Below are 26,607 nucleotides of genomic sequence, written 5' to 3' on the forward strand. Positions count from 1 at the left end.
AGGAATTGCTCTCAGCCCCACACTTATACAAAATCCTGTGGATGCTTATATACACACATATTATATATAAATGTCTATATAAATACATAATACACCTATACACACACACAAAAAAATCTTTCTTTTATTTGCCTTAACCTTGCTGGATCCTAGAGACAAGAATTTCAAAGGTATCAGGTACTTAGGGATGCAGAGGGGGATTTTCAGGCATGGGAAAGTCAGCTTCACTCTGGGCTCCCCTATAACCTTTAGGAAGCCAATTTCTTTGAAAATGTGGCCCTGGACTACTCTGCCTTCGCAGAAAAGGAACCAGATGCTGAATATATTTCCAGGACTAACCTGAATTTCCGTATAAATGCCCTTTCTGATCATCAGGTTAGAACTGTGTGAGGCGTGTCATGGTCACTGATACATAACCCACATTTTTCCAGTAGCTGAAGCCAGCAGAAATCTCACATCCAAGTATTTTTCAACTAAGACTGGTGCGTATTGCACAACCAGCAATGCAGCAATCTCAGCTGGAAATAAAATAGGAAAAACAGGAATTCAATTTTCCAAACAAAACCCTCAAAATCCATTAAAAATTGCAACAAAAAACCCTTAACAACCTTTGGGAAATAATTAGCCAGCTTTTTCCTTAGCAGGTTTGAAGAGTGATTGATAATTTACATTCAAGACAAACACCTTCTTAATGAATTTTCTTTTTTTCGTGTTTAAAGCTACTAGTGAAAAAAAACCAGCCAGAAACGGTAATAAACTGAACCTAGTCCTCACCAGCAGCGTTTCACTCGTATATCAGTAACAGCAAGAGAAACGCTTGCCTGGACAGAAGAACAATAGCTTGCAGCTCCTCTTTGGTGCCAAGGAAAATTTGTTACTTGCTGTTAAAGGAAGCCCAACATGGAGAGAGATAATTATTAGCTCCGCTGCAGGCTGGGAGAGAGCCCAAACGCAGGGAAAACAGCTTGGGCATCAGTGAATGTTATTTGTATATAGAAAACAAACTCCGTTCTGGAGGAGATCAAATAGGTTTAATGCCCAGGGAAAAAAAAAAAAAACAACAAACAATAAAAACCCCACAAGTTGAAACAAAAGCGAGCACGGCACAAGGTAGATGGAAGGTGTCAGGGCTGTGCTGATTGGAGTCAGGAAAGCATCACTCGTGCGACTCCTGCATCCTCCTGTGGTACCCGCCAGAGACTGGCACGTCAGCTGAGCCCTTGGGTAAAGAGCCAGGGACCTTCTTCCCCAGGGAAAACACCTGGTCCTGCTAACACCCCGAGCAACCCAAGAGGCCAGCTTCCCAGCTGAATTTCAAGCAGCCAGCTGCAATGCTGGGAGGCAGCCCAGACGAGCTTTTGCTGCCGAATATTTTGGAGCAGATCAAAGCTATAATAAATTAAATCCACAATTTCATCTGGCACCTTCAGAGGCTCATCTGAAGCAGTGTCTCCATACGGCGTGCACCTTCCTACACAACAAGAACTTGTCTTTGTTGTGTGCAGGTGTTTGTACAGATGCTCTCAGCATCCTTGCATCCAGGCACATGGCAGGAAGGGGACACGTGAGCCCCCATCCCGCAGCTGAGCAGCTTCCAGCACAGCCCTGCGTGGGAGAAGCCGTGCCCAAAACGGGATGGGGGAGCTGCAATACGCACTGCTTAGACCAGAACGTCCTCTTGTACTGCCCTGCAAGGGGCTCACAGGCTTCTTCTCACAGATCCCACACGTGAGGACATCAAGCAGGGCAAGAGCACCAAAACCACCGGCCTGAAGCCCCTTCTCCAGGTGGCACATCCATGAGCCACAGCAACTGCAAACACCGCTTCACCCTTTCCTGCAGCCCACTCGGTCTCCTATCTCCTCAGGCGAACGCTGCTCTTAGAGGGTTGATGGTCTCATGGTGGCACAGCAGCTCCTCAACCACGTGACAATGGTCAAACCCATGCCGCCACCCTACCCAACCCTCTCCCACACCGGTAATCACATGGAGGAGAGAAAGCCACCTCCAGCAATGCCAGCAGCGCTTGGTAAATACTCTTCACTGATGTTCACACCACGTACAACCGCCAAAACCGACTCACACCTGGCTTCTGTCATTGCAAACCCAACACAGGCCCTCAGCACGTGCAATTTTGCTTCTTCTCCCAGTTCACCCTCTCAGCTATTTTATTCTCTTCCCTGCAACACCATCCTTGTGCTGCAGCACATAACCAAGAAGCACAGCTACACAAAGATCCCTCATCCCAGCTACCTCTCATACTTCCAAGTCAGCTTTGATGCTCCAAATAGGCCCCTCGCACAGGTGGCAATAAGAAGCTCTTCAGGAACAAATGGGACGCTCCATACTTTTTCCCCTTTATTGCAGAGCAATAAGCTCCTGGTCAAAGCATCCATCTGCACATCGGGATGTTGCCCATCTCCCATAGTTTCGGTGGGAGCGAGCTTTCAGATGCCGAGCAGAGGGACACGTCTCCCCTTCCACAGGAGGGGGAAAGCTGGCAGCATGGGCAGGCTTCACACTGCCAGATGAGGCAGCACAAGAACAAAAGCGAAGGTTTGGTGAGGAAGAGCTAAACACAACCCCTACCTGATTGTGTTCATGAGACGACGAGCCCTTCCCTCGGGATGGGGAACAGCTGCCATCAAGCTGCTCGCTACAATCCGCCGTCCACTGTAAAAGGGATAAAAAAAGGGATTGTGTAAAAAAATAGCTGGGCTGGGGAAAACTGCTGTGTCAGTCCACAGCACACAGCAAACACCGTCTGGCTGCGGGCATCACTGTATGCGTGCGGCCCGCCTCCCCCCCCCCTTTTTGAGGATGATCCCAAAGGCTTTGGCTTGCAAACGCTCCACCTGCCAACAGTGAGCAGAGGGAAGATGCAGGAACAATTGCAGGAAGGCACCTGAAATGATGCTTTGCAATAAAATCCATCCCCACTATTTCCTCGCAGACTCCAATGCTGTTTGGTATCTCAGGCGTGTGGTACGCACCAGGGCAGCTTGACTTGATTACTCTTTTCCATGGAGTCTTCCATGGAAAGTTGGGAATTTTCTGCTTTTCCCAACTCTGTTCGCTTCAGGGAGAGCTATGAGGCCCGAGCTGCCAAAAACCTGTGGTTCTATTTTGAACAAAACAGAAAACAGAGCTCAAAGCTGCAGGTTTGGCCATTGCTGTATGCTGCAGCCCTGCTGTCACACCAGCTTCGCCCCATGGTGAAGGACATGGGCATCAGGGGACTTCCCGGCCATACTGGGAGCTCAGCAGGACAGCACAGCCCATGGCAGAGGCGAGCAGCTCTGGAATATGACCTGCTGTTTCCCCCAAGGTTTGACAGCAAGGTGCCTCCACCAAAATAATTCAATTTGGGGTCATTTGGGGTTTCTCCCCCTCACAAAGAAATGAAGGGTTGCATCATACTGGGTGTGTGTGTGGAAATATCAAGTAAACAAACATAAGAGATGCTACTTAATCCTAAAGTCATTTTGTTGCCCCCCCCCCCCCAAAGTTGATACTGAACCTTGGTGACCAGTTCCATTTCTGAGGTCTTTCATCCTGGGAAGCACTTGGCTGTGCCAGAGACACTCACCACTTGGATGCCATCACCAAGGCTGATGTGTCAAGAAAAATGAAAACTCAATTCTGTACAAACAGCAACTACCTGAGAGCTTCTTGACAAGTACGGATCAGACCACAAATAAGAGGAAGAGCCACCACTAGACCTGCTCACCATCCCTGCGCAGCTCCGCCCTCATCGGAGAGCCCATGCTAGCTCAACCAGATGGGAAACATCAGCCTCACCTTTAACGAGCTCTTTAATGAGCTGCCCATTGCTCTCCTGCCACCTCTGCTGACCTACCTGGAGAAGCTCATGATGCTATCACGCTTGAGAGCCTTCTGCTAGACCTATGCATATCTCCTTTAACGATTTTGAGTGCAACCACATGCCTGGAAAGTTCTCTCAAGGTACAGCTCAGCCATTATTATGTCCACAGCTGAAAGAAAATTGCATTTTCCCTCCGACTTTCTTTTTTTCTGGTGGGAGCAAGGCAGGAGACACCCCCATGATGGAAATGTCCACACTCTGGGATTCTCTAGACTGGAGATGGACTCAGCTCCCCTGTGAGTGGCATGGAAGATGGAGGAGCACACAATGTGCCTTTCCTTCCTTCCCCCGGCACGGTGAACACTTATGCAGGGATGTGGTACCATCCGAGCATCTCACACACATGGGTGAGTGGATGTATCCTCTCTCAGGCAGGGAAAACATTATTACAGCCGCAAGGAAATGAACCGCAGAGAGATTAAGTAACTTGCCCAAAGTTAAAGATTAAGTTGTCGGCAGAACCTTGCAGTTAAAAACAATTTTCTTGGTCTCAGTCCAGTGCCTTCACCATAAACTCAGCCGTTTTCCTCCAGCTCTCGTTAAGAGGGAACATGTCACCTTCAGTCAGGCTGGCTTCCACCAAGGTTACTCCAGCAAGCTGTAGGATATGTGAGTGCTTATTCCTTGCTTTGATAAGAAGTGACCAGGAAAAGAAAACCAGAAATAAAAATTCCTGGCTATTTCTTACACAAATTTGGGGCACGAGGTGGGAAAATGAATATCTTTGGGAGACAACAGATAATTCCTTCCTAACGCATCCCTTAAGACATGGCTCGATAAAAGCAGGTGACCTATGTAAAAGCCCATCCTCACTTCTCGTCCCATATACAGCCCTAAAAATACGAAATACTGCATTTTGCTGGAGTTTCACACAGAAATCCTAATTCCACGTAGACACCAATGGTCTGGGGTACAACCACATTGAGCTGCTTCATTTGAGATGCCACTAAAAGGGGTCTAATTGAAGTGTTCAATGTTCAGGTCTTTCATTATTACTCATTTTTCTTTTAAAATAAAACCTGACCACCTTTAAAGGCAGCATCCCTAGCATTGTCATAAAAACCCCAGCAGCTCCTACTTTCAGGGTAGGTGACGGAGGGAAGTTAAAATCCCGTTTCCACAAATGGAAGATGGATTCGGTTGTGGCAACCAAGGATCTTAATGCAAAAATTGTACATGGGCTGCCACAAGAATTAGCAGCTTTTGTCCTGAAGACGGGCAGAGGTGTGGACAGGGTGCAAGTGGTTGTAAAACTCTGACTATTAATTTATTTCTAATTCAATGGTATTTCTAAACGTGACACGTTAAAGCAGCACTTGCCTGTTTGACCTGAAGCCTCTCCAAAGCGTCACTTCAAACACAGCCATTTTCTACCCTTAGGTTAAAAAAATGCACTACAAAGTACTTTGGACCACTTAATTTTTAAGTTTATTTTCTCCCACTTCTAACAGCTTTGATCCTCAAATTGTAAAAGACCTCTTCAGCAAAATCTGTTCTTAAAAAGGTTCCTTTGATTGGTAATTTCTTTACACCAAGCTCATGTATAAAGGGTCCAAAGCTCTGGATCAGATCCTCAGCTCCAGCAAACCTGCACAGCTCAGATAAATCAGATAAACACTGCTGATATCAGATAAGGATGGGATCCTTCATATATAGAATCACAGAATGGTTTGAGTTGGAAGAGACCTTAAAGATCATCTAGTTCCAACCCCCCTGCCGTGGGCAGGGACACCTTCCACTAGACCAGGTTGCTCAAAGCCCCGTCCAGCCTGGCCTTGAACACTTCCAGGGATGGGGCAGCCACAATTTCTTTGGGCAACTTGATCCAGTGTCTCACCACCCTCACAGTAAAGAATTTCTTCCTCATGTCCAATCTAAATCTACTCTTTTTCAGTTTAAAACCATTGCCCCTCGTCCTATCGCTACAGGCCTTGGTAAAAAGTCTCTCTTAGTCTTTCTTAGAAGCCCCTGGTCTCCCTGGAGCCTTCTCTTCTCCAGGCTGGACAACCCCAACTCTCTCAGCCTGTCCTCACAGGAGAGGTGCTCCAGCCCTCTGACCATTTCCATGGCCTCCTCTGGACCCACTCCAACAGGTCCATGTCTTTCTTGAATGGGGACCCCAGAGTTGGAGCAGTACTCCATGTGTCTGGGAATAGAGAAGGAGAATCACCTCAGCCTCAGGGCACGCACCTTGAGACCATGGAAAAACAAAACCCAGTTGGCAGGAGACCTCTACCAGCTGGTTGGAGACCTCATATCTGGCTGAACCAGCAAGCTGCCCCAAATCCGGTCTTTTATTATGCCCTGCTTTACACCCCAATGCTCAAAAAGCTGCTTCAGCTGGATGTGCATCCCCAACCCAGGTGACAAGCCACCGGCATCCCACAGCCCCTCTCCCACCCCACGCTGTGCCCTTCGCCCACCTGCGAGATGTGGGACTGCGTCTTCTCGCTCTCGCCATCCCCTTCCGTTTTATCTGTCAGCAGCCCCTGGACCTGGTACTCTAGGACGTAGCTGTCGATGAAACGCTCCAGCTCCTCGATCTCCTGAGAGCGGCTGCTCCCCGCCTCCGAGGAGGCCGATGCCACCGACGAGTTCTCCATCCCTTCAGGAGAGACGCTGAGAACGGAGGGGGCCTGAGAAAGTAAAATAAAAAAAGGCACGAAATTATTTCCCAGTAATTATAAAAAGGTTAGAAATCAGTAGCCAAAGCCTATCAGTTACCACAGGCAGGATACTTTTGCTGTACATTCAATAACATTTATAATAATCCTCGGTGGTCACATTTAGAGTTCCCATGCGTGCACAAACAAAAAAGTCCCATTTCTGTAACATTCCTACATCTAAGGACAACAACGGACATTTTGCTTATCCTCCTTCCTAAAACCCAAACCACTGAAAACCTCCAGACACGTGCACAAGAGAAAAACAAAATTAAAAACCTTAATTTAAAAAGCCCACAGCATTAGCTGTGCTGGATAAGGGTGATAAGCTGGGGATGATGGACAGGGGTGTGAGGAAGAGGATGATAATTGAAAAGCTTCTCTAGGACGGCAGCAGTAAATGATGCTGAGTCAACAGCGCGACTGTAAATGGTCCAGCGAGGAGGTTTGCACATGGAGGTGAAACAGAGATCACACCAGAATCTATTTTTAAGACCTCTCCTTGTTAAAAATGGATTAGAAAGAGCAAAAAAAGGGAAAAACCCTGCAAAACAACAAAGCATGTTTTGCATCAACCAGTTGACTGGCAACCACAGAAGAAACGATGCTATCCCTCCGGCTGAGCTCTGAGCCAGCACAGCCCCGAGCCCCTGCCACAGCAAAGGTATCACCTCCATGGAGGCACAAGCCCACGTTCATCTTGACCAGACACGGGTGCTGCTTCTCCCAAACCCAGTCCTGCTCTGCCAGACCACCAAGCGCCATGGATCCATGGTTTTGCTGGTTGGAGCAACATGAAGAGGTCCTTTCCTGGCTCCGAGGGTCCCGTGTTTCCAGGGAGATAAAACCCTTGCCCACTTCACCAGCTACCTAGCGTGAGCTCTGCAGGAGAACCAGCTCTATAGAAGACATAGGGGCTTTATGATGCTTTTAAGATAAAGCATCCTCAGGATGCAAACTGACTCTGGGAAATCAGCAGATAGCCCAGCCAAGACACAAACCTTCAGAGATGGTAGCCTGAAACACTAAAAGTTCTGTATGTAGGTTTTTAACATCTTCTTACGGGTTAAAGTCAAAACACAGGGCAGAGGAGAAAGAGAAGGCTGTGCAAATGCACACAGATGTATATACAAATTAAGTCACTGGCTTTAAGGCTTGATTCAGCTACCCAAGCGTCCCGACAGCCTGGGTTATCCCTCCCTCCAGTTTCTGCTCCAGGAGCACAGCCATCTCCTAAATATGTATATGTAGATTATGGCTAGCAGAATAAGAAGCCATTATCCAGGGGCTTACGTTGCAAACCCTATTAGGATAGTCTTGTTTAGGGCACAGATCATCAGGGAATTAAGTGTTCTGCTGTAAAACAAAGCCAGATCCCTCTACATCCCCAGCCCCTTTCCAAAGCCAACACATGAGAATGGATACACCACCCCACAAACACCTCTTCAACCGATGCAAGAGACCGAACTCAAATCACTTTCACCTCCTCTGATCCATATACTGAATTAAAAACCTTAGCAAATCCTGCAGTTGTCCCTTAACCAGGGAATGAACACGTAAGGACGTCAACAGCTGACATCCAGATCATCTGAAGATGTGCATCTAATGAAGAAAAGCTGATGACACCTCAAATGCAGCATTGATAGTAAGGGCAGCTCTAACGATGTTCAGGTGGATGCTCCTGTGATCACTATGTGCACCTACCCAGTGCATCCATCCCAGATAACACACTCCTTTGAAAGTTGGCCAACGTTGTTTTGCAGCAACAGACAGGACATCCCCTTCATGTCACTGAAACACCACCTGCTCTGGCAGAGAACAGGGCAGCTCCACCATCGCCAGGGACAGAAATGAAAGGTACACTCCACAGGCAAGCAAAAGGCACGGAGAGGTCCTCCTGTGGTCTCCTGAGATGGAAACAGCACCAGGAGACCTTCATCCTGATGAAAGTGGCCATGGATGCTTCTTCAAACAAGACTTAGGTTTACAAGACTCCCAAAGCCCAGGCTGGAGCAAGGAGCCACAGCTCGTACATCTAAGAGTGGCTGCACATCGCATGGTCAACACAAGAGCTTCCAGTCCATGAGGACCGCACATCTGGTCACACGAGCAAGGACAGGTACAGTTTGCTCTGAGGTGAGGAGGGGTCTGCCACCACCCAAACCACCCTCTTACATGGTCCTCTCCCCTGCCCACGCCTGGGGTGCCTGGGGGCACAGAGCGGGCAGCAGGGACCATCCCAGCTGCAAACACCTGCAGATAACACTCTTCACACCCCACACTTCAGCACACATCGCTGGATTTTCTGGGAGGTCTCTCCTCAAGGTAGTGACCCAAGCAGGAGCCACCTGGTTTGCAAACATGGGCTGAACCCACAGCAGCAAGGACAAGAAGAGCCATCAAAACTAAGTATTTTACATGTGACATAAAACCTCTGGTACTCATTGCTGTGGGAGATGGGACCGCTCTGGGGGCCTGACACCCCTTCTTTGGCCACCAGTCAGGTGCTGGCTCCGAGTTCACCCCAAGCTCCGCATCCCCCACCCAGAGAAGCTGGGGTGAGTGATGGGGAGGGGGCTCAGCATCCCCATCGTCCCCCACCCAACCACTGCGGAGGGAGCTTGGACCAACCCCTCTCCTCCTTCCTATTTCTCCATGGCTGAATGCCACTCACACCTTAAAGAAAAGAAACCATAAACTCCTGTACCTGGGCTGGGCATGTTTGCACACGAATTAAGCTCTGGACCAGTGTCCCGTGGTAAGACTCATACTGCTCCTTCCCTGCGGTTGGGAGGGAGAAGACACAGGAGCTCCCACCATATTGCAGGACGCCAAGACTTCAGCCCTCACCCTCTCTTTCACCGGGAACTGGTATTTACAGTCTGTTTTGAGACAAGTATAAAATTACCAAGCAAATTTGGAGTGAGTCACATGCCATCCGGAAGGGAAGGAGGGGGGGGGGGGAAAAAAATCTGTTCCCAGCTCGTGTAATTTCCAGCTCCTGAACCATTTCTCATCTGTCACTTCTGAACAATTGTGGCTTCATTTGGAAACTGCCGAGAACGAGCAGTTCTGGCCTAAGGATTTCATCTGCTCAAGGAATTATTCCCAAATGTGCCCGGACTGTCAAAAAGGCTCATTATGTAGATCAATATCACACATTAGCTCCTGAACAAAAATCATGTGGCGTATTAAAAAGGAGAAAGAAAAAAAAAAATAGACAAGAAAAAAAAAAAAGAGGTGCCCCAGACAGCATGGAGCCCTGGAAGAGGGCATGCTTCTCCCCTTTACCTAATTAGTGCCAATTACCAAATGGAAAGCACCATTTATTAAATAAAAAGTGTTAAAGAAAGAGTTGGGAGAATAGGTAGCTGCAATGAGTCCTGGAGGGCACGACGGTGTGGGGAGGTGACCGCGCGAGGTAGGGCACAGCTGATACGGGTGGCATCACTTGGGATGGAACAAGCAGAGTCAGAAGGTATCCTCCATCCCCTGGGGCCAGGCAACACAAAACCAAAGGGGTTTTGCCTATTTTATTTTGAAGGTGGCACTGGAGGAAATCAAGCCTAGGGCTCTGCCCCGGGGATGCTCCCCCTTGAACACCCGTGACAAAGCATAAAGCAGAGCAAGGGCTAACACACACGGCTCCACTTTTGGGGTGCTCACCCCATGCCCAAGCAGCATTTTGCTGATTAGCAACAGGAGAGACGGTGGACTGAAAGGGAACGGGTTAGTCAGAAGTCACCAAGTCCAGCAAACGAGCACAAACCACGTATCTGAGAGATTTCTGGGTCTCCAGCAGGAAACTCTAAAACCAAGTCACCTTGCAGTACCGTCACCTCTCTCTAAAGGAAACCAGAACTCAGCAGGAAAAAACCTCCCCTATGTTTAAGGGTGATGAGTTATCGCATACACCCGGGATAGGATCATCATCGTACACAAAGATCCCTAGAGCAGATGTCCAGGCATGGACAGCGAGTTGGTTGACATCTCACCCTTACAGTAAGATAGAAGACTAACAAGTCACGGTCCGTAATCTTTATATGCTTAGTCTGCACCAAGTCAGTGTGAATCACGTAATGACACAGAGACCGGCCGCCCCATGTGGACGTCCCAGTGTGCCAGCTGTGCTGGGGCCACTGCCAATATGCCACCGTCACCCAACACAGGGCATCAATAAAGAGGCTCAACAAGCAGAGGAACATCTTGACTTTGTGGCATCTCCTGGCACTCCCTGGTAGCGACCAGCTCTGCGTTTTCTGAATTTGTCCTTTGAATTCCCCTTCTGACCACGCTCCCTTCCTATATCGGGGTTCATGGTTAGGACCACACGTGTCTGCTCACTACAGGGTAATATCCGCTACAGTGGGGTAACATCCAAACTTGATGCTGACCCTGCTTTGGGCAAGTGGTTGGACTAGAGACCTCCTGAAGTCTCCTCCAACCTAAATGGTTTTTTGATTCCATGAAATGATGTTCAAGCATTTCATCACTTTAAGAAAGCCTCCTCTGCTCTCTCAGCCTACTTCCCATACTTCATTCTGAGCAGTCCCTCCCATTTTAGATGAGTCTCTCAGTTATCACGCAACTGCCTTCCCCACTTCCACCAGCCTGCCCAGAGATGTCCCAACGCTCAGGTGAGGGTTGTTTCAGTCACCATCCTCTAGAAGCTTTTTCAAGGCAGGGCTTTTTCAGCTGTTACCCATTGATTTCTGGGCTCTACCTAATTTTACCAAGTCTGAGACGCACGTATATAAAATGTGCTTGACAAAACAAACCCAAGACAATCACAGGTTTACAGAGGCCCATTTGCCAGGTCCTGCAAGCTGGTTCCTGCTCCCAGCAGCCTGGCCCTTCAAGAGAGACAGATTTTGGAGCTCCAATAGTGAACCTTCTTCCTTGGCAGGAGGCACCTTGGGAAGGGAAGCTGCCACCTAGATTCAGACTGGATTCAAGTCCATCCGCAAAGGTTTAATCTCCACGTTGATGTCTGACTAATGCTAAACCTTCTCTCCCTTTCTAAAATTAACCCCCTCCGCTGGGAAGGCAGCGCGGGCTGGATGGTCTCCTGCTCTTGTTGGTGCCACGTGTCAGGAAACCTCTGCGCCTAGAGCAGGTTTCCCATCTTGCCTCGCCCTCAAAACATGTACAAACAAGAGGTTTTCAAACAAAAACCCAAACTCACATTTGAGCATCAAAGCGGTTGTTGCCTTCCCAAACTGAGCAAACACATGTTCTTGAGAGCTCTTCAGGGGGTGGTGATCCCTTGGATCTGTGTTGGCATAGTGCCTACCACCAAGGATTCCCAGACCCCAGTTACACTCCTTAATCATAATTAATAGAGATCAACCTCAAATCTATATTTTTTTCCTGTTCCCCCCTCCTCCCCCTACTTTGTCAAAGCACAAAGTCTGTAAGTTTTGGGGGTCTGAACATTTCCTTCCAAACCTTTCTTATGAAGCCCATGCCGTGCTCATTACTATGACCCTAAAACATGGAATTGGCAGCAGAAACAGCCAATAGATGTGCAAACTGCTTATTATAACTTAGCAATTATCAGCATTACTGTAATGTATAATTATTATTAATAGCTGTTATTTTAAAGACTGATCTAAATGGGGTTCTTGCTTTAGCAAGATTATACAGTTTATGGCAATTGTACAGTTTTACCCTTAATCAGCAAATAAACTCAATAAGAACAAGCATTTTTTATGACGTTTGTAGGTTCATTCCCCTTCTCCCAAAGGTGCTGCAGGCTTGTTGAATTTGAGGAACCAAGTGGTGAGTCTGATAGGTGAAGAGCAGCAATGGAGAAGGAACCCATTTTGGGTAAGATGGGTGGGAGGCAACAGCACAGGGGAACTTGCAACCAAAATGATGTAAGAAAAGGTGAGTCCATGACGAGAAGAAGACAGACATGCAGGAACAGCGATGCATTTCCATCAGCTCACTGCAGTCTGGGTGAGAGGACCCCATATGTACATCCTCCCCCAGGGAAGATGCTCCAGCCATCCTCTCTCCAGCACACCAAGGCAAAGCTTCTCCAAAACCTGGACTGCAGCAGCCCAGCAGTGCCGAGGCAACACCGCAGGGCAGCCACAGCTCTTCCCTGGGGATGGGACCCACCTGTGCCCCAGCCATCCCAAGGGAGCAGGGACTCCAGCCCCATACAAACATCATTCCCTGAAGTAAGCAGTGGGGTCTTTTGGTCCGAAACATGCTGACATGACAACGTTGTCAGCAAGACTGCTGCTCATGAAGAGAGCTTCCTAAAACAATTCTTGTTCCAACTCAGCAAGACAAACCGACATCCTAACCTACCATTAAGCCAACAACTGTACACCTCCTCGCTCCCACCCAAGGTCCAACCTGGTCAGGCATCAGAAAGGAAACAAAATAGAGAGGTTGCTTTTGCCATTTTTATTGCTTCCATTGGATGGATGCTGAAAGCCTAAAATGCTTTCTCACGCACGACAAGTTTCTTTGAAGGTTGTGGCCTTCAAAGACAAGAGAACCAGGAGCACCACGCTATCACATGCACCCAAATAGCGAAAGTTGGAAGTGGATTTACCCCACAACTACATTGCCAGGAATTAATGCTAACAACTAGGTAAGATGATTGGAAAAGATCTCTAAAATACACCGTTCAGGCATAACTGCTTAACACAGTGCTTAGCATCAGGCATCTCCACATTTAGGCTCCTGTATCAATGTTCAATTATCAAAATGTCCAATGGCCACCAAATCCCGATAAATAGCAAGCGCCCAGCCCATCTTTCCAACCACCCGGCCTCAGCCGTTTAGATATGGGTTTAAACAACTCACTTAAGGCATCCCAGTTGGAAAACCCATGTCTCTTCCTTATTTATCCTCCAGTTAAACGCTGAAAAAGTTCCCATGCCAATCCTTTGTTCCTCCGCAATTCCAACGTAGGGCAGGAGGAACGCAGAGCAGCCTCTCTCTGCCGAAGATTTAATCCCCAGAAATGCCACCGCAGGCCAGCCGCCGGAGAGGCAGGCTGTGACAGGCTCCAGAGCTACCCTGACAGATCACCGAAAGCCTTTTTCTTGCCATTTATCATGCCAGGTTTTGCTAGGAACAAGAGATGCTTCCTATAAAAGGCAGCTGCGGTGCAAATTCTTCACATACCAACGCAGCCACCTCCTTCCAGAGTCTTCTGTGGTAGGATGTCCAGCGTCCCTCTCGTGTTTGCTCTCCCTGGGGAGTGTATAATAAATAAATTTTAAATACTGCTGTGATCCAGCAGGTCCCTTCTGCTCCGAGACACCTGTGACATGCATCGAGAAGCACCCCAGCAGCCCACAGATTTATTTATCTGTGCCCGCATGGGATGATGGTAAAGCCAAACTGAAGAGATCCCCAGAGAGACTCAGGGAGACGCTCCAGCCCAGCTCCAGACAGCAGACACCACGTCCTGCCCCGTGAGCAACCAACATCAATTTTCACATCTCTTTTCCCAGCCTCCAAAACCCCATTGCTCTCCGCTCCCTGCAGAAAAGACCTGTTGGACATCACCCCTCATGGAGATGACACCCTCCTCTGCTCGGTGCCCCTCTCTGGGGCTGGGCAGAGAGGAACAGCACACGGTCAAACCCTCCATCATCACCTGCCTCACACTGCTTGCCCACTGTCTTCTCCGAGCCAGCCTTTCCGAAGCCACTGCTGACGTGCACGGGGAAGGAGGTCCCTTCAGCCACAGACCTGGGAGGTGAAGAATGCGTTGACTGCACAGACTAGCTGGTGCAGGACAAGTTTCCTACTTATCTGCTTCTTATCAGCGCCTTCAGGTCAGGTGAAACCCTCTGCACGCTTTGACTCCGCAAATAATCGTCTGCCAGCTAATGCTCCGGCAGCAGTAAAGGCACAAAGACCTTTGACCGTCTGCGTTTGGGGTTTGAACTCCTGCCTATCAGCACGGCCGTGGCCAACGGGCAGCCAGCTCACTTCCCAGCATCTCCTTTTAATGAGCTCCTTCAGCAGCAATATTTTCTCTCTCCTAATCCAGCCCATTTCCAATAACAAGTAATTAGCAACGTGTCCTTCTAAAGCGGTGAGAGCATCTCGGTGAATGAAAGGAGAAGTTTATCTTTATTGCCGGCGGCCAGCATTCGCATCCAGCAAACCGTAGGAACAGTTACTATGGAAAATGAAAGCAATCAAGATGAACCATGACTCCCCGCATCCAGGTACTGCTGCATCTCCGCAAGCACAGATGAAGCATCGCATATCTGGTTTGCATTTGCTGCTCCAAAGCCGGTATCTTTCCAGATGCCAAAACATCCAGCGCAGCAATGTAAAGTATTATATCCTGGATCTGACCCTTTTCTAATTAAAATGTATACCCCTTTGAAAACTGCATCGAATGACTGCTGCTGGAGCTAGCCTTGGGCTTTTCAGATACTGATGCATCCATGGCTGGCTGAGGGTTTTATATATTTCACCACCCTTCCAGTCTCAGGTCTGGTTTCTGGTACCTGGTGATGCAGAAAAGCCCAAGTGACAGGACAGGAACCCAACAACTGCCACATTGCAGTGCCATCCACGAGCCTGGCACGCCACAGAGCAGGCAAACACCACAGTGCATCGAAACAGAGCCATTAAAATAAACACAGAAATAAATGAGGGGGGGGGGGGAGAGAGCCAGGAGACAACCAAGTACAAAAGCCCACAGAATCCAACCCAAAACAGCCGCCTTGACACAGTGATCCAGCAAGGAAGAGAGAGAAATAACCAGAAAGCCAGAAATGCCTTGTTCTCAGCCAGACAATAATTTATTATGTAGCTTGCTTCACTGAAATAAGGAATTTTCTGCAGTTCGGAGGTGGATTTGTTTTTCTCTTTTTAAATAAAACCAAAGCCTCATCACCTTTAGAAACACAAAGTCTTTTAGTGTGTCGAATCTGCGCACGAGGTTGGAGCAGTTTCCCACCAGATGGGCTTCCTTGCCCCGGGGGGAAGATGTTACCTTTGGCCTGTGATGGACGTTGCCAAGAAAAAGAAAGGAAAAACCAGCACACGGCTAATAAAAGCACTGTCTCAACTTCAGGAGGTGAATGGAGGCGGGCTTGTGGCCCATCTGATGGACGCTGGTCCCACCCCGCAGTGGGATGCTCCACTACGTGGGATGCCAGGGCAGGGGGTCCGCTGGAGCATCGCTCTGGCTGCAGCACAACAGCAAGGCACGCTCCCTGTCCCCTCATTTTTATACAAATTCGATACATGGAAATACATCAGCATTTCTAGAAATAAAACCTGAAACAGGTCATAAAAAACCCGCAACCACCAACACCTGAATCAAGAACAGCCCAAGTTTTATAACCTATTTATCCATCGGCTGATACTACAATCTGTGACTCAAGTTAGACATAATCCGTTTTCACATTCCTCTAAAACCTAATGGAACAAGAGCCCACATTACATCTTATCCTTGTTATTTTTCACCTTTCCAAAGGAAATGTTGCCCGTAAAAACATTTGAAGAAATAGCAAAAAATGCAAATTTCAGGTGTGCTCCACAATGTCCTCTTTGGAGCTGCGCTGTTTCTCCTTCAAGAGCAACGGCATCGCACCGGCTGGCTGGGTAGGACATGACGGCTGCAGGAATTATACTAGAAGACATGAACGAAGGATGTTCTCCTGCCAGGAGAGCTTGCACACGCACACCGTGCACACGCGTGTGCCCCCGTACAATGCACGCAGCGGGTAGCAATCCTCAGGCAACCAACACGTGTATTTTGCCCAGGTCCTCCGCAATCCCGGGGGATGAGCCCTGATCCCATGGAAGCAGCAGCCAGGGTGCAAAACTCCCCGCGCAGGCAGCGCTCTGCAGGCCGAGAGCACAGCCCACGTCCTAAATAAAAGCATTATAATAACCAGCTGATCCATACACTTTGCAAACGCACGTTTTGACCGCGTGCTCGCACGCCAGTGCTGGCCGCCACGTACCGTCTTTTGTAAATAACTGAAGGGAAACCATTATCAGAAAGTAAATCTTTTCTTTTCAGGCACCCAGGCAATATAATGGGCACTTGGGCTGTGAAAAGCCCCGTAATCCTAAAAGACACAACCAACTATAAGTTGAGATGTCAACCCGCTAAAGTATTCTATTCCGCGGGTTGGGCGGGATGGGGCGGGAGCGGCATCCCCCGGTCAGCAGCAGGGCAGGCGTGGAGGGTGCTTAATCCCTATTAAACCATGCCTGTAGTTTGCTGGCAAAGAGCATTTTTGCATCCATACGCCGGCTTTTAGCAGCATTCAGAGGACATACCTCGGCCACCGGCCAAAACGCTGGGGCTGCCACTCCGGATGGATGGAGGGGATTTTACGCTAGGAGAAGCCAGCTGGTCCTCTCCTCCCGGGAATCAGAATCACAGAATGGTTTGGGTTGGAAGGGACCTCTAAAGGTCATCTAGTCCAACCCCCCTGCAACGAGCAGGGACATCTTCAACTAGATCAGGTCGCTCAGAGCCCTGTCCAGCCTGACCTGGAATGTTTCCAGGGATGGGGCATCCACCCCCTCTCTGGGCAACCTGGGCCAGTGCTTCACCACCCTCAGCGTAAAACATTTCTTCCTTCTGTCTAGTCTGATTCTACCCCCCTTTAGTTTAAAGCCATTCCCCCTTGTCCTGTCGCTACAGGCCCTGCTAAAAAGTCTGTCCCCATCTTTCTTATAAGCCCCCTTCAAGTACTGAAAGGCCGCAATAAGGTCTCCCTGGAGCCTTCTCTTCTTCAGGCTGGACAACCCCAACTCTCTCAGCCTGTCCTCACAGGAGAGGTGTTCCATCCCCCTGATCATTTTCATGACCCTCCTCTGGACCCACTCCAACAGGTCCGTGTCTTTCTTATGCTGAGGGCTCCAGAGCTGGACGCAGTGCTCCAGGGGGGGTCTCACCAGAGCAGAGCAGAGGGGCAGAATCCCCTCCCTCGACCTGCTGGCCACGCTGCTTTGGATGCAGCCCAGGATAGAATTGGCCTTCTGGGCTGCGAGCGCACGTGGCCGGCTCATGTCCAGCTTTTCATCCACCAGTACCCCCAAGTCCTTCTCGGCAGGGCTGCTCTCCATCCCTTCATCCCCCAGCCTGGATTGATACTGGGGGTTGCCCCGACCCAGGTGCAGGACCTTGCACTTGGCCTTGTCGAACCTCATGAGGTTCACATTCTCATGGAATCTCGCCTCCATCCCCACCGATTGCTTCCCTTCATCACAGCTTTCTTCATTTTTGGAAATGAAAGTCATCTGTGCGACAAGGCCGGGGGCAGGAGAGCCTCAGGTGGCCCCCATATTCAAGGTCTTTGAAAGATGAAATGGGAATGAGAAAGCAAGATGCTTTTTGCAACATCAGCCACCTTCTGCACCATCAGCAACGGAGAAAAGCAAATCATCCCTGGGTTCCTGCTGCTCCGACCAAGGGGAACAATCCTTCCCAGCCTCGGATCCGGTGATGTTTGGGCTTTGGTTTCACGAGCAAAGCAAGGAGCAGATTTCAAGGAGAGACAATTCCCTATGACCCAAGTGCGGCTCGCTCATAGGGGATCTTTGTGCCTTCTGCCTAATATGAGCTGCTCAACTGGACCTAGAAAGAAAAATCATCCAGTAAACCTCTGCCATTTTGCAGAGGAAAGGGAAAATAAACAACTTACCATGCCCCTCTCTGAGCTGGTTAAACTCATCTGAATGACTCCATGCACAGATAAGTATATTCAGAGATTTTTCTGAATCTCTAATTACGTTCAGTGCTAAAAAAACCTCTAAAAAACCCCACTCAACAACACCCACAAACAAAGAAAATTTCCAAAACCTGCCTCTGGATCCTGGACCCCCGCTCCTCCACCGCATTTAAATATTCAAGTTATAAAATAAACAGCAGATTGGCTTTTACATCACGGCCACCCCGGGAGCATCAGTCATGGACCTTATCAGTTCCCATACAGGCAGCGGCCACGGCACCGCCATCGATGAGATCTTCTAAATATTCCAGTGGAAAAGAACAAGAATTGGGGAAATTGGCAATTCTGTACACACAGAAGGAAAAGAATTCCCTTCCTCATAACGCTTCTGGTCTAACAATAATAAATTAAGAGGCGGGGAAGCAAACAAAGCCCTGGGGAAGCACAAGGGGACAGGGAATGCTGTGGGATCGGTGTTCCACACCACACAAGCGGGTCCAACATGGCACAGAGCTGACATCAGCGTCACGAGAGCTGAGCTTTCCAGGACCACTGTCCCTGCTTCTGGCTTCCTCCAGATTTAAATATACCAATGTAAGAGCTGCAGCCGCTTGCAAAGACAGGGAAAAAGCCACGAGCGTCATCTCCCATGTCCTACCTACTTGTTGAACCTTCTGCTTGGGAAAGGACAGAGCCCGGCACACAACCCAGCAAGGCATCCAACCCTCGCATATTTAAGGACAGGTTTTTGACACAGGACTGAGTCGGTTGCCAAAGCTTTCCCTTCCCCCGGGGCTGGACACAGTGTCCTCATTAGCTCCTGCTCCTGGCCACGTGGACTGGATGTGGTCTAGACAGCAGATTTCCATCCAGCAAAGTGATTGCATTTCGGAGAAGTGATTCTCACTCCAACCAGAGGGACCACCCGAACTAAACCTGGCTCCCTGAGATTGCTGAGGGCAAAGGGCATCATCTAAGACAGCTCTCACAGCTTGGGAAGATGCCCTTGGAGACCCTAAATCCATTTTTCAGCCTACAAGGATCTCCTGCGTGTTCTCCCACGTGGTTTCTGATAGCAATTCAGAGAGCACATCTGATACCCAGATGGACCCAGGTTTTGCACCGGGCTCCCAATAGCTGCTCTAGGAAGGGAGGTGGCCCAGCGCAGACACCGCAGCGCCCACCAAGGCTCCCGCCAAGCCAAGGGATGCTGCCGCGTCGGGCAGGGATGGGCTCCAGTTCCCTGTGGACCCACGACCTCACTGCGCTGGCCAAAGCTGCTGCAGCAGCAGGTGATGCTCAGCCCTGGGAATTTTTGTGAGTTACTGGCCGGCCACCACCCTCCTTTTTGAGGCTTGAAGTGCATTTTTTCGCAATCACTCCCAGACTATCGCTCTGCTCGCTGGATGCTCTGCAGCAGCAATGCAGCCACACATCTCCCCAAAAGCCCTTCCCCAGGCAGCCCCACTCGCCCTTTGGTTAACCCCCCACTAAATTGCAGCAAGTAAGGGGTGATAAGAAGCCAGCAATGGGGATGGGAGGAAGAGCAGCCTGACGAACCCCAGAGAGTAAAGATGCTACGAGTATTTGTGCGGCTACGTTTATCGCCCAGGGGACCGCTGGGTTTGATTAATAAGAGGTAAATGAAGCAGTTCAACTCCGCTGAGCCTCGGTGGGCGGGTGGAGGACAGGGAGGTTTTCATTAATACAAAGCAAACAGAGAGACAGGTACTTCCAGGACACGATAGCTGACCTATTTTGAGATGAACATGAGATCAAGCGAGCTTTGGGAGTGCCTGTTTACCTCTACCAGCAGCAATAACAGTCTAGACGACTGGCCCAGATCAAGACAGCTGATGTTCAGCCTTGGGATCCACCAACCCTACGTCCTAACGTGCCCTGCTGACACCATCCTTGACATCAGTCCCTTCTGCAAACCCCAGGTCTCAGATGCCCCGCTGAGCCCCAGCATTGCTGCCGGTGTACTGGGGACAAGAACCTCAAGTTCATCCCAAAATGTCCTTGAGCTGCTCCTTGTGTCCAAGCGCTCCATCACGGACCCAAGCACGCCACGTGCTGCACGTGTGATTGGGATGTATTGCTGGGTCTTCCGAGCGAGCCACCATACCTCACTTCCCTCTCTTGTAAACCACAACAAGCCCTGCTAGGACTTATCTTAAATGCTTGGCTTTCCCTTCTAGCTTGGGGAGGAGGAAAGAGGTCTTGGAACTTCAAGGTGCTACTGCAGGGAAGGCATCACAGATCTAGAGGGTCTTATATGAACATCAGAAGTTTGGCCTTAGTTTTCAGAACGCCTCTGGGGTGACTGCATTGAGTAAATACCCAGCAGCTCAGGAAACCAGGCCAGGAAGGCACCGAGAAAAGCTTTTTCTCCACAAATACAGCCTGGTCAGGGATAGTGCCAGAAATACTTATTTTGATAAGTTTGCCTCCTGACCCAAAAGGAAACGCTGATCCTACAGGGCTGGATGACGACTGGAGGACCCAGGACCACCTGCAGACATCAAAGACCAACAGGATCCATCTTTCAGGACAGCTGTGTCCACTCCAAGGCCCCACTTGCAGTGGAAAACCCACCAGCCATGCCCAGGACTGACACCCCCACTCCCACCCCTCCCAGCGACTGGGGGACCTGCAGGCATGAGGACAATCCAGAAACACATCCACGAACGAGTTTTACACTATTTTTTGTTCTTTTGTCGAAGGGTCCTTCAAGTTTCTCATTAAGGTCTTCCCGTGATGACCTCCACCATGTGGCAGCCCCACTGAATATGGCCGCAGGGACCAAAGGAGCTCGTGCCAGGCCACGTCAGCATCTGAGAAAGTCCCCTCCTGCGCCTCCCTGCACCAGCCAACCTCTGTTTACACCCAAGGGATTAACAGCCCCGAAGTTAATCATAACGAGAACATGGGGGGAGGACTGTAATTGCAGCAAAGGGGAGCAGCATCAGCAGTTTCAGCAGAAACATCACAGCAGGATGCCTGCTATTCACATACCTTTGACCTCAGAGACACAAATAAAGAGCCCAAACTATTTAGCTTTGGAAAAAAAAAGAAAAGAGGTAAGGGAGAATTCGATTAATTAAGAGACTGTGTAACGCTATATACCCAGATGGTATCTCACACTAAAGGGCCGTGCAGGTGGAAGCCCATCGTTGCCGGCTCTTGGATGCCTGTACGGTGCAGGTCAGACGAGGGTATCTGAGGGATCTTTATGACCCACCAATTAAGTAGCTGAGCTTAACAAGGGCCTGGAAAAGGCACTTCTGGAATAAATTATACAACACGAATGATGAAGAAAAACTCTGCACCTAGCCCTGAGTTATTGCAAGCAGTTGGAGACTTCAGAGGAAGGTGCAACCACTGCTAACATAACCACAAAATGCCGGGGCTTGGGGCAGGCTTTCCCCACTCCCACTAGAGTTTTCTTCGGGGTTTTTCTCTCCCAGAGGGAGCTTGAAGAACCTCTGTGCTTGCTGAGGAACGCCCCGGTCCCCGGCGACACCCTGCTGCTGGTGAGCATCCCCACACGTCCAACAACGTCCAGAAGAAGCCTTCCAGCACCAGGAACTGGAGGTGACATCTGGCACTCAAGTCCCACGCGTCCCCTCCTCCGGTGTGGGACAAGGGTCACATACCTCCCCTACCTGCCTTCACCCGAGGAACTGAATCCCCTTTTGCAGAAGCAAAAGGCTGAACCCGTCAAATAATAACAATTAAAAAAAACCAACCAACAAACACTTGTTTGCGAGCAGCCCAGCTTTGGCTTGGTGAATTTTAAATAGTTTTGGTCAAGTCACTGCAGCCAAAACACTGGGAATAAGATGCTGGAAAAAGTTCTTTCGGGGTTTTTTTTAGGGTTTGTTATTTTTAAACACAGGATTTTTACTTTTATTTCACGGTGACGTACACTAAATTTCCACAGCTCTCCATTACGGTGTAAAATACTTAAAAACAGATTTCATTTTGGATTGAATAAAGCCTCTTTGACCTGACATTTTTTTGTTTCCTGTTTTAACGAAATAAAAATATCTATTCTCATTGACCCCAGCTAAAAATCCTCTTATCCCCCACAACTATCCTTACTACCATGATATTGCTACAGGCCAATTAACTGAAAAAAAATACAGTCACCATCCACTATTTGTTCTGTGGGCTGATATTTAGGAGTATTCAGAATACCTAAGGGTAATTTGGCGTACCCACCCAAAGGATGCAGCAGTGCTCCAGGACAGAAGACATAATTCACATATATATTGGAAACTCGTAGGAACCTCAGGAAAGTGCACATCTCTCTCTCTTTTTTTTTTTTTTTTTTTTTAAGAAGTGGGAAATAAGGAAAATGGGACACCTACATCCCCCCAAAGAGAGGGGGAACCGCTGCAGCCCCAATGCTGCAGGCAAGGTGCGACAGGAGGCACAAGCCCGCTGCCAGCCCTTTCGGGCTTTATCCTCCCAGCAACGCCTCTGTTTCGGCTTGTTCCCAGCTCTTCCACGGGCTGCTCTGCCCCAGGAGAAAATATTTACTCTCCGGAGACTATCAGGCATTGCACAAGATAACACCCGGGGCTGCAGAAACCCCAATGCAGATAAAGCCTCGCTGATGCTCGGATGATGCCCCGCTGCATCCTCTACCGCTCCCTTTCAGGTCAAACTGGATTCTGTACATGACAAGGGGATAAAAAAAACCAAACAAAAACCCACAACAACAGGTTTTCAGGATAATGCTGCTGACTTGTTGTTTTTTCAAACCCTCTGCCACCAAGCCCCTGCGGTGCTGCTAACCTCTGCTGATCCCATGGTTTAACCGGGGAGCTTAGCGGTAAGCCCTGTCCCTGCAAGGAGGCACCAAGTTATATCGGGTTATTCTCTGCCCGATGGGGACTAAGCTTTCAGATAGCACAGGGATAATTCCCAACTTCAATTTTCAGGAAGAAAATTAAGTTTATGAGTGGAGGGAATGTTTTGTTGTTGGGTTGGTTTTGTTCTTTTTTCTCTCCTGGGCTTTATTTTATTTCTGCTGAAGTAGCTGTTAAATCCTGTTAACGTGCTGCAAATCCCTGCCTTGCTGAAAAAAAGAATTTGGCACCTTTAAAAGGTAACTGGCCTAACTATACCTGTACCCAAACAAACCCCTTATGGAAAGGAAAGGGGGCAGGTAGGGAAGGCAGCATCCGCAGCGGGGAGGGCAGGGCAGCAGGAGGGGTCTTGGCGGAAGGAAGAAAAAATGGGATAGGGAAGAACAGCAACAAAAAAAAGGGACAGGCAACAAAAAAAAAATGGGATAGGCAACAACCCTGCATCCATGAGCAGGGCAGAAAGTGGCAATGAACAGTTTTCACCCATTAAGTTCGGCAGCCAGAGGACTTCTGCAGTAAAGAGGATGCACGAGGGGGCAGGGGGAAGAGGAGGGAGTCGCGATGAAGAGCAGGGCTGCAAGCAAACGCGTGCAGGGGGGCTGCCTGGAAGGTCTGGCAGGCTGGGGCCACCCAACCCAGCAGGACGGCCATCGGAGCAGGAAAGGTAGTTCACAAGTATTGCACTGTATCTGGCTACAAACCTTATTCTCTGGCTTTACCTAGCCTGAGTGAACAAATAATACTATTAAAAGACAGATGAGAAATCAAACAGCAGCTTGGAGAAACCAGGGAAGCCTCCTGAGAGCCAAGGAAACCTGCACTATCTAGGGAAGAGCGAGATTATAATAATTAGGTCAGTTGGCGATAAGCCTTCTCAGCGCACACAGGCACACGCGCGCTGCTGCCTTGCTAGAAAGTGGTGATGTCCCCGAGGAGCTGAGCAACCCAACAGCGATACGCCAAGGGCTTGGAAAAGACCGGTAGCAGAAAGCCTTCTCCAGCAGCAAACCACGGCAGCTGCTCACCTCAAGGTCTGAGGATCAGTAGCTGCAGTATGGGAAACTCCGATGGGATATTAGAAAATACCTTCACTGTGAGCATGGCTCAGCACCCAACAGGTGACCCAAGGGGGTGTGCGGTCTCCATCCTTGGAAACAGTGCCAAGACTCAGCTGGATGAGGCCCTGAGCAGGCAGGTTTGACGTAGAAGCTGGCCCTGTGCTGAGCAGAGGGCTGGACCAGAGGACCTCCAGAGCGTACTTCAATCCAGAGTAACTCCAGAATCTCGCCGAGGGAGACCTTCCCTTAGCCCAGACTTCCAGGACCAAGCCACCAGGTCTTGCCTCCAGCCTAATCAAGACCAAAAGAAACTTCTTCCCAGCAGCAAGTGGCCTGGAAGTCCAGGCTGACCTTTAGGAGAGGTAACAGAGGCTGACATGAAGCTCAAATACATGACGACCACTCATAGCGAGCAAAGCTGCCTGCTCCAGGAGGCAAAGAGGATGGTCCCATGCAGCAAGTGCTGTACAGGGTATGTATGCACTTTTCCCTGTAAAAAGGGAGCCGGAGGCTTTCTGTTACCCATCCTTTCCTTCCTGGATGGTTTGACATCAGCTCTGCCTGTCCTGGCCGCCTCAGGGCTCAAGGAGGAGCCTCAGCTACAGCCCCAGGGCAGGAGCTGGACTGAGCTCACATCCAGATGTTTGACACCGGACCAAGCAAACAGGAAAGGCAGACCAAAGAGGAGATGTGCTCACTGCCCTGACCCCCCCCCTTCTCTCTTCCTCCCCATCCGTACCACGCAAGAGCCATCATCTGTCTCCGATTTGGCTGTCCAACACTGGGGCCCAACCTCCATTCCAGAAGACAGAAACCAGTCACCTATTGCTTGGGCTTTAGGGTCTCCCTCCAGATGGTGACTTGAATAAAACCCTCACCTTCCAAAAGCCACTTGCTTTTGTTAACATTGGAGGCAGATACTCCTTCACTGGTCTCTCCAAAATTTTTTCTAAGCTGTTTCTTTGTCATCACCTCACCAATATTCCTGCGTGCCCCTACAACCCACATCAGCTCCCTGGACAGCTCAGGGCAACCCACACATCAACCAACAGTATGAGATGCTCTTGTGAAGCCTCACGCTTTCAGACCACACAGCCGTCCCTCCAGCAAGCTGTGTTGATACCAGCAAGCCTTTCCCAACAGCCAACTGCCGAGTAGTCCACCGATACATGAAGTCCTTCAAAGTACTTCACTGATTGATTGATACCAGTTAAACCCAATCGTCACATAAGAAGAGCATCCTACAGACTCAACTGTCCTGTACGTGCTTCATACAACCATGAAGTTCCTGCAGTCACTAGAGCTCACTAGCCAAAATCCAGCAGCCCCCCCTCAAATATACACAAATATTTTTCCATACTCCTAGGTCATGCAGAAGACCTCACGCACGATGCTCATGTTCAGCCAGCAAACTCCCCTCGTTAGCTTCCCAACCGATTCTCTCACTTGGTTACGTATTCCGACCTCCCTCCAGCACATTAGAAAACAGCGGCCACAGTTTCTCATGTCCTTTGAATCAAAGTTCGCTGCTTTTCTGTTAAAATAATCAGCTAATCAAACCCATTGCTTCCAAGCTGACATTCCTCCTAATGCTTTAATCAATAGACAGAGATGCTCAGAAGAGAGCTAATACGGCCTGAGTTGAGCGTAGGTGCGAGGACAACGCTTTTCATTCATGTCACCGGATGACGTGGAAGAGACCCAAGAAGAGAGAAGCTGGAAGCACACAATGGACATGTCCACTGTAATAATGTGGATAAACAGACAGAATTAAGGAAATAAGTGGAAAATTTTAGTTTGAGGCTTATTAACCTGCGGAAAGAAGGAGAGGAAGGCTTTACTAGCTGCCACTTCTCGTCAAGCACAGCGTAACGCTTGTAGACAAGTGGAAAAGGTGGGAAGCATTAAGGGACGGAGGGGAGGACTCGCCAACAGATCCGCCTCTTGACATCCACTTAGATCTGAGAGTCACACCAGCGGATGCTTTACAACCACCACGCTGGTTAACTAATGGCCTTTGACAGGTTCATGATTTGGTTGGATTTCTTGAAAGAAAAAGAAAAAAAAGATGAACACAAGCAAGCAAAACCGAAGTTGGGTTACTGAAGCATTTCTAGGTGATGACCAACTTCAGACTGCCCAGCACACCTGACCACCTCCACACAAATACTCACCTCAGCTGCTAAATTTCCACAACTCCTCAATTACAAGTTTTTTCACAACTTCAGCCACCATGAAGCATGGTTAAAGCACTTCCCATAAAACTTGACTTTAATGCCTTTAGTGTCTCACAGCAGCCAGAACTGGCCAGAAAAGGCAACGTGATGTCCCCAGGCACCCATGCCCCACCTGCTGCAACAGGCTGGCCCAAGGCAAGGGCCAAGAGACTCAAGGAAGGAGAAGAGGTGTGATCTGACATGGGTATTACAAGAA

At 49.2% G+C, this 26,607-nt stretch overlaps 1 protein-coding gene across 4 annotated transcripts in view; it reads right to left on the reverse strand.

The window, feature by feature from the left end:
• Window positions 1-26,607, reverse strand: part of LOC143171847 (CBP80/20-dependent translation initiation factor-like) — a 149,755-nt gene that overhangs the window by 112,693 nt on the left and 10,455 nt on the right. For all 4 annotated transcript variants that reach the window (XM_076360940.1, XM_076360939.1, XM_076360936.1 and 1 more), the window contains 2 exons: window positions 6,310-6,522; window positions 2,590-2,673 (listed from right to left, as the gene is read on the reverse strand). In XM_076360940.1, coding sequence (XP_076217055.1) covers window positions 2,590-2,673; window positions 6,310-6,489 — 264 coding nt within the window. In that variant the 5' untranslated portion in view covers window positions 6,490-6,522. The remainder of the gene's footprint in view (window positions 1-2,589; window positions 2,674-6,309; window positions 6,523-26,607) is intronic.

This window comes from Aptenodytes patagonicus, chromosome W (genome assembly GCF_965638725.1).
Source record: "Aptenodytes patagonicus chromosome W, bAptPat1.pri.cur, whole genome shotgun sequence".
NCBI lineage: Eukaryota > Metazoa > Chordata > Aves > Sphenisciformes > Spheniscidae > Aptenodytes > Aptenodytes patagonicus.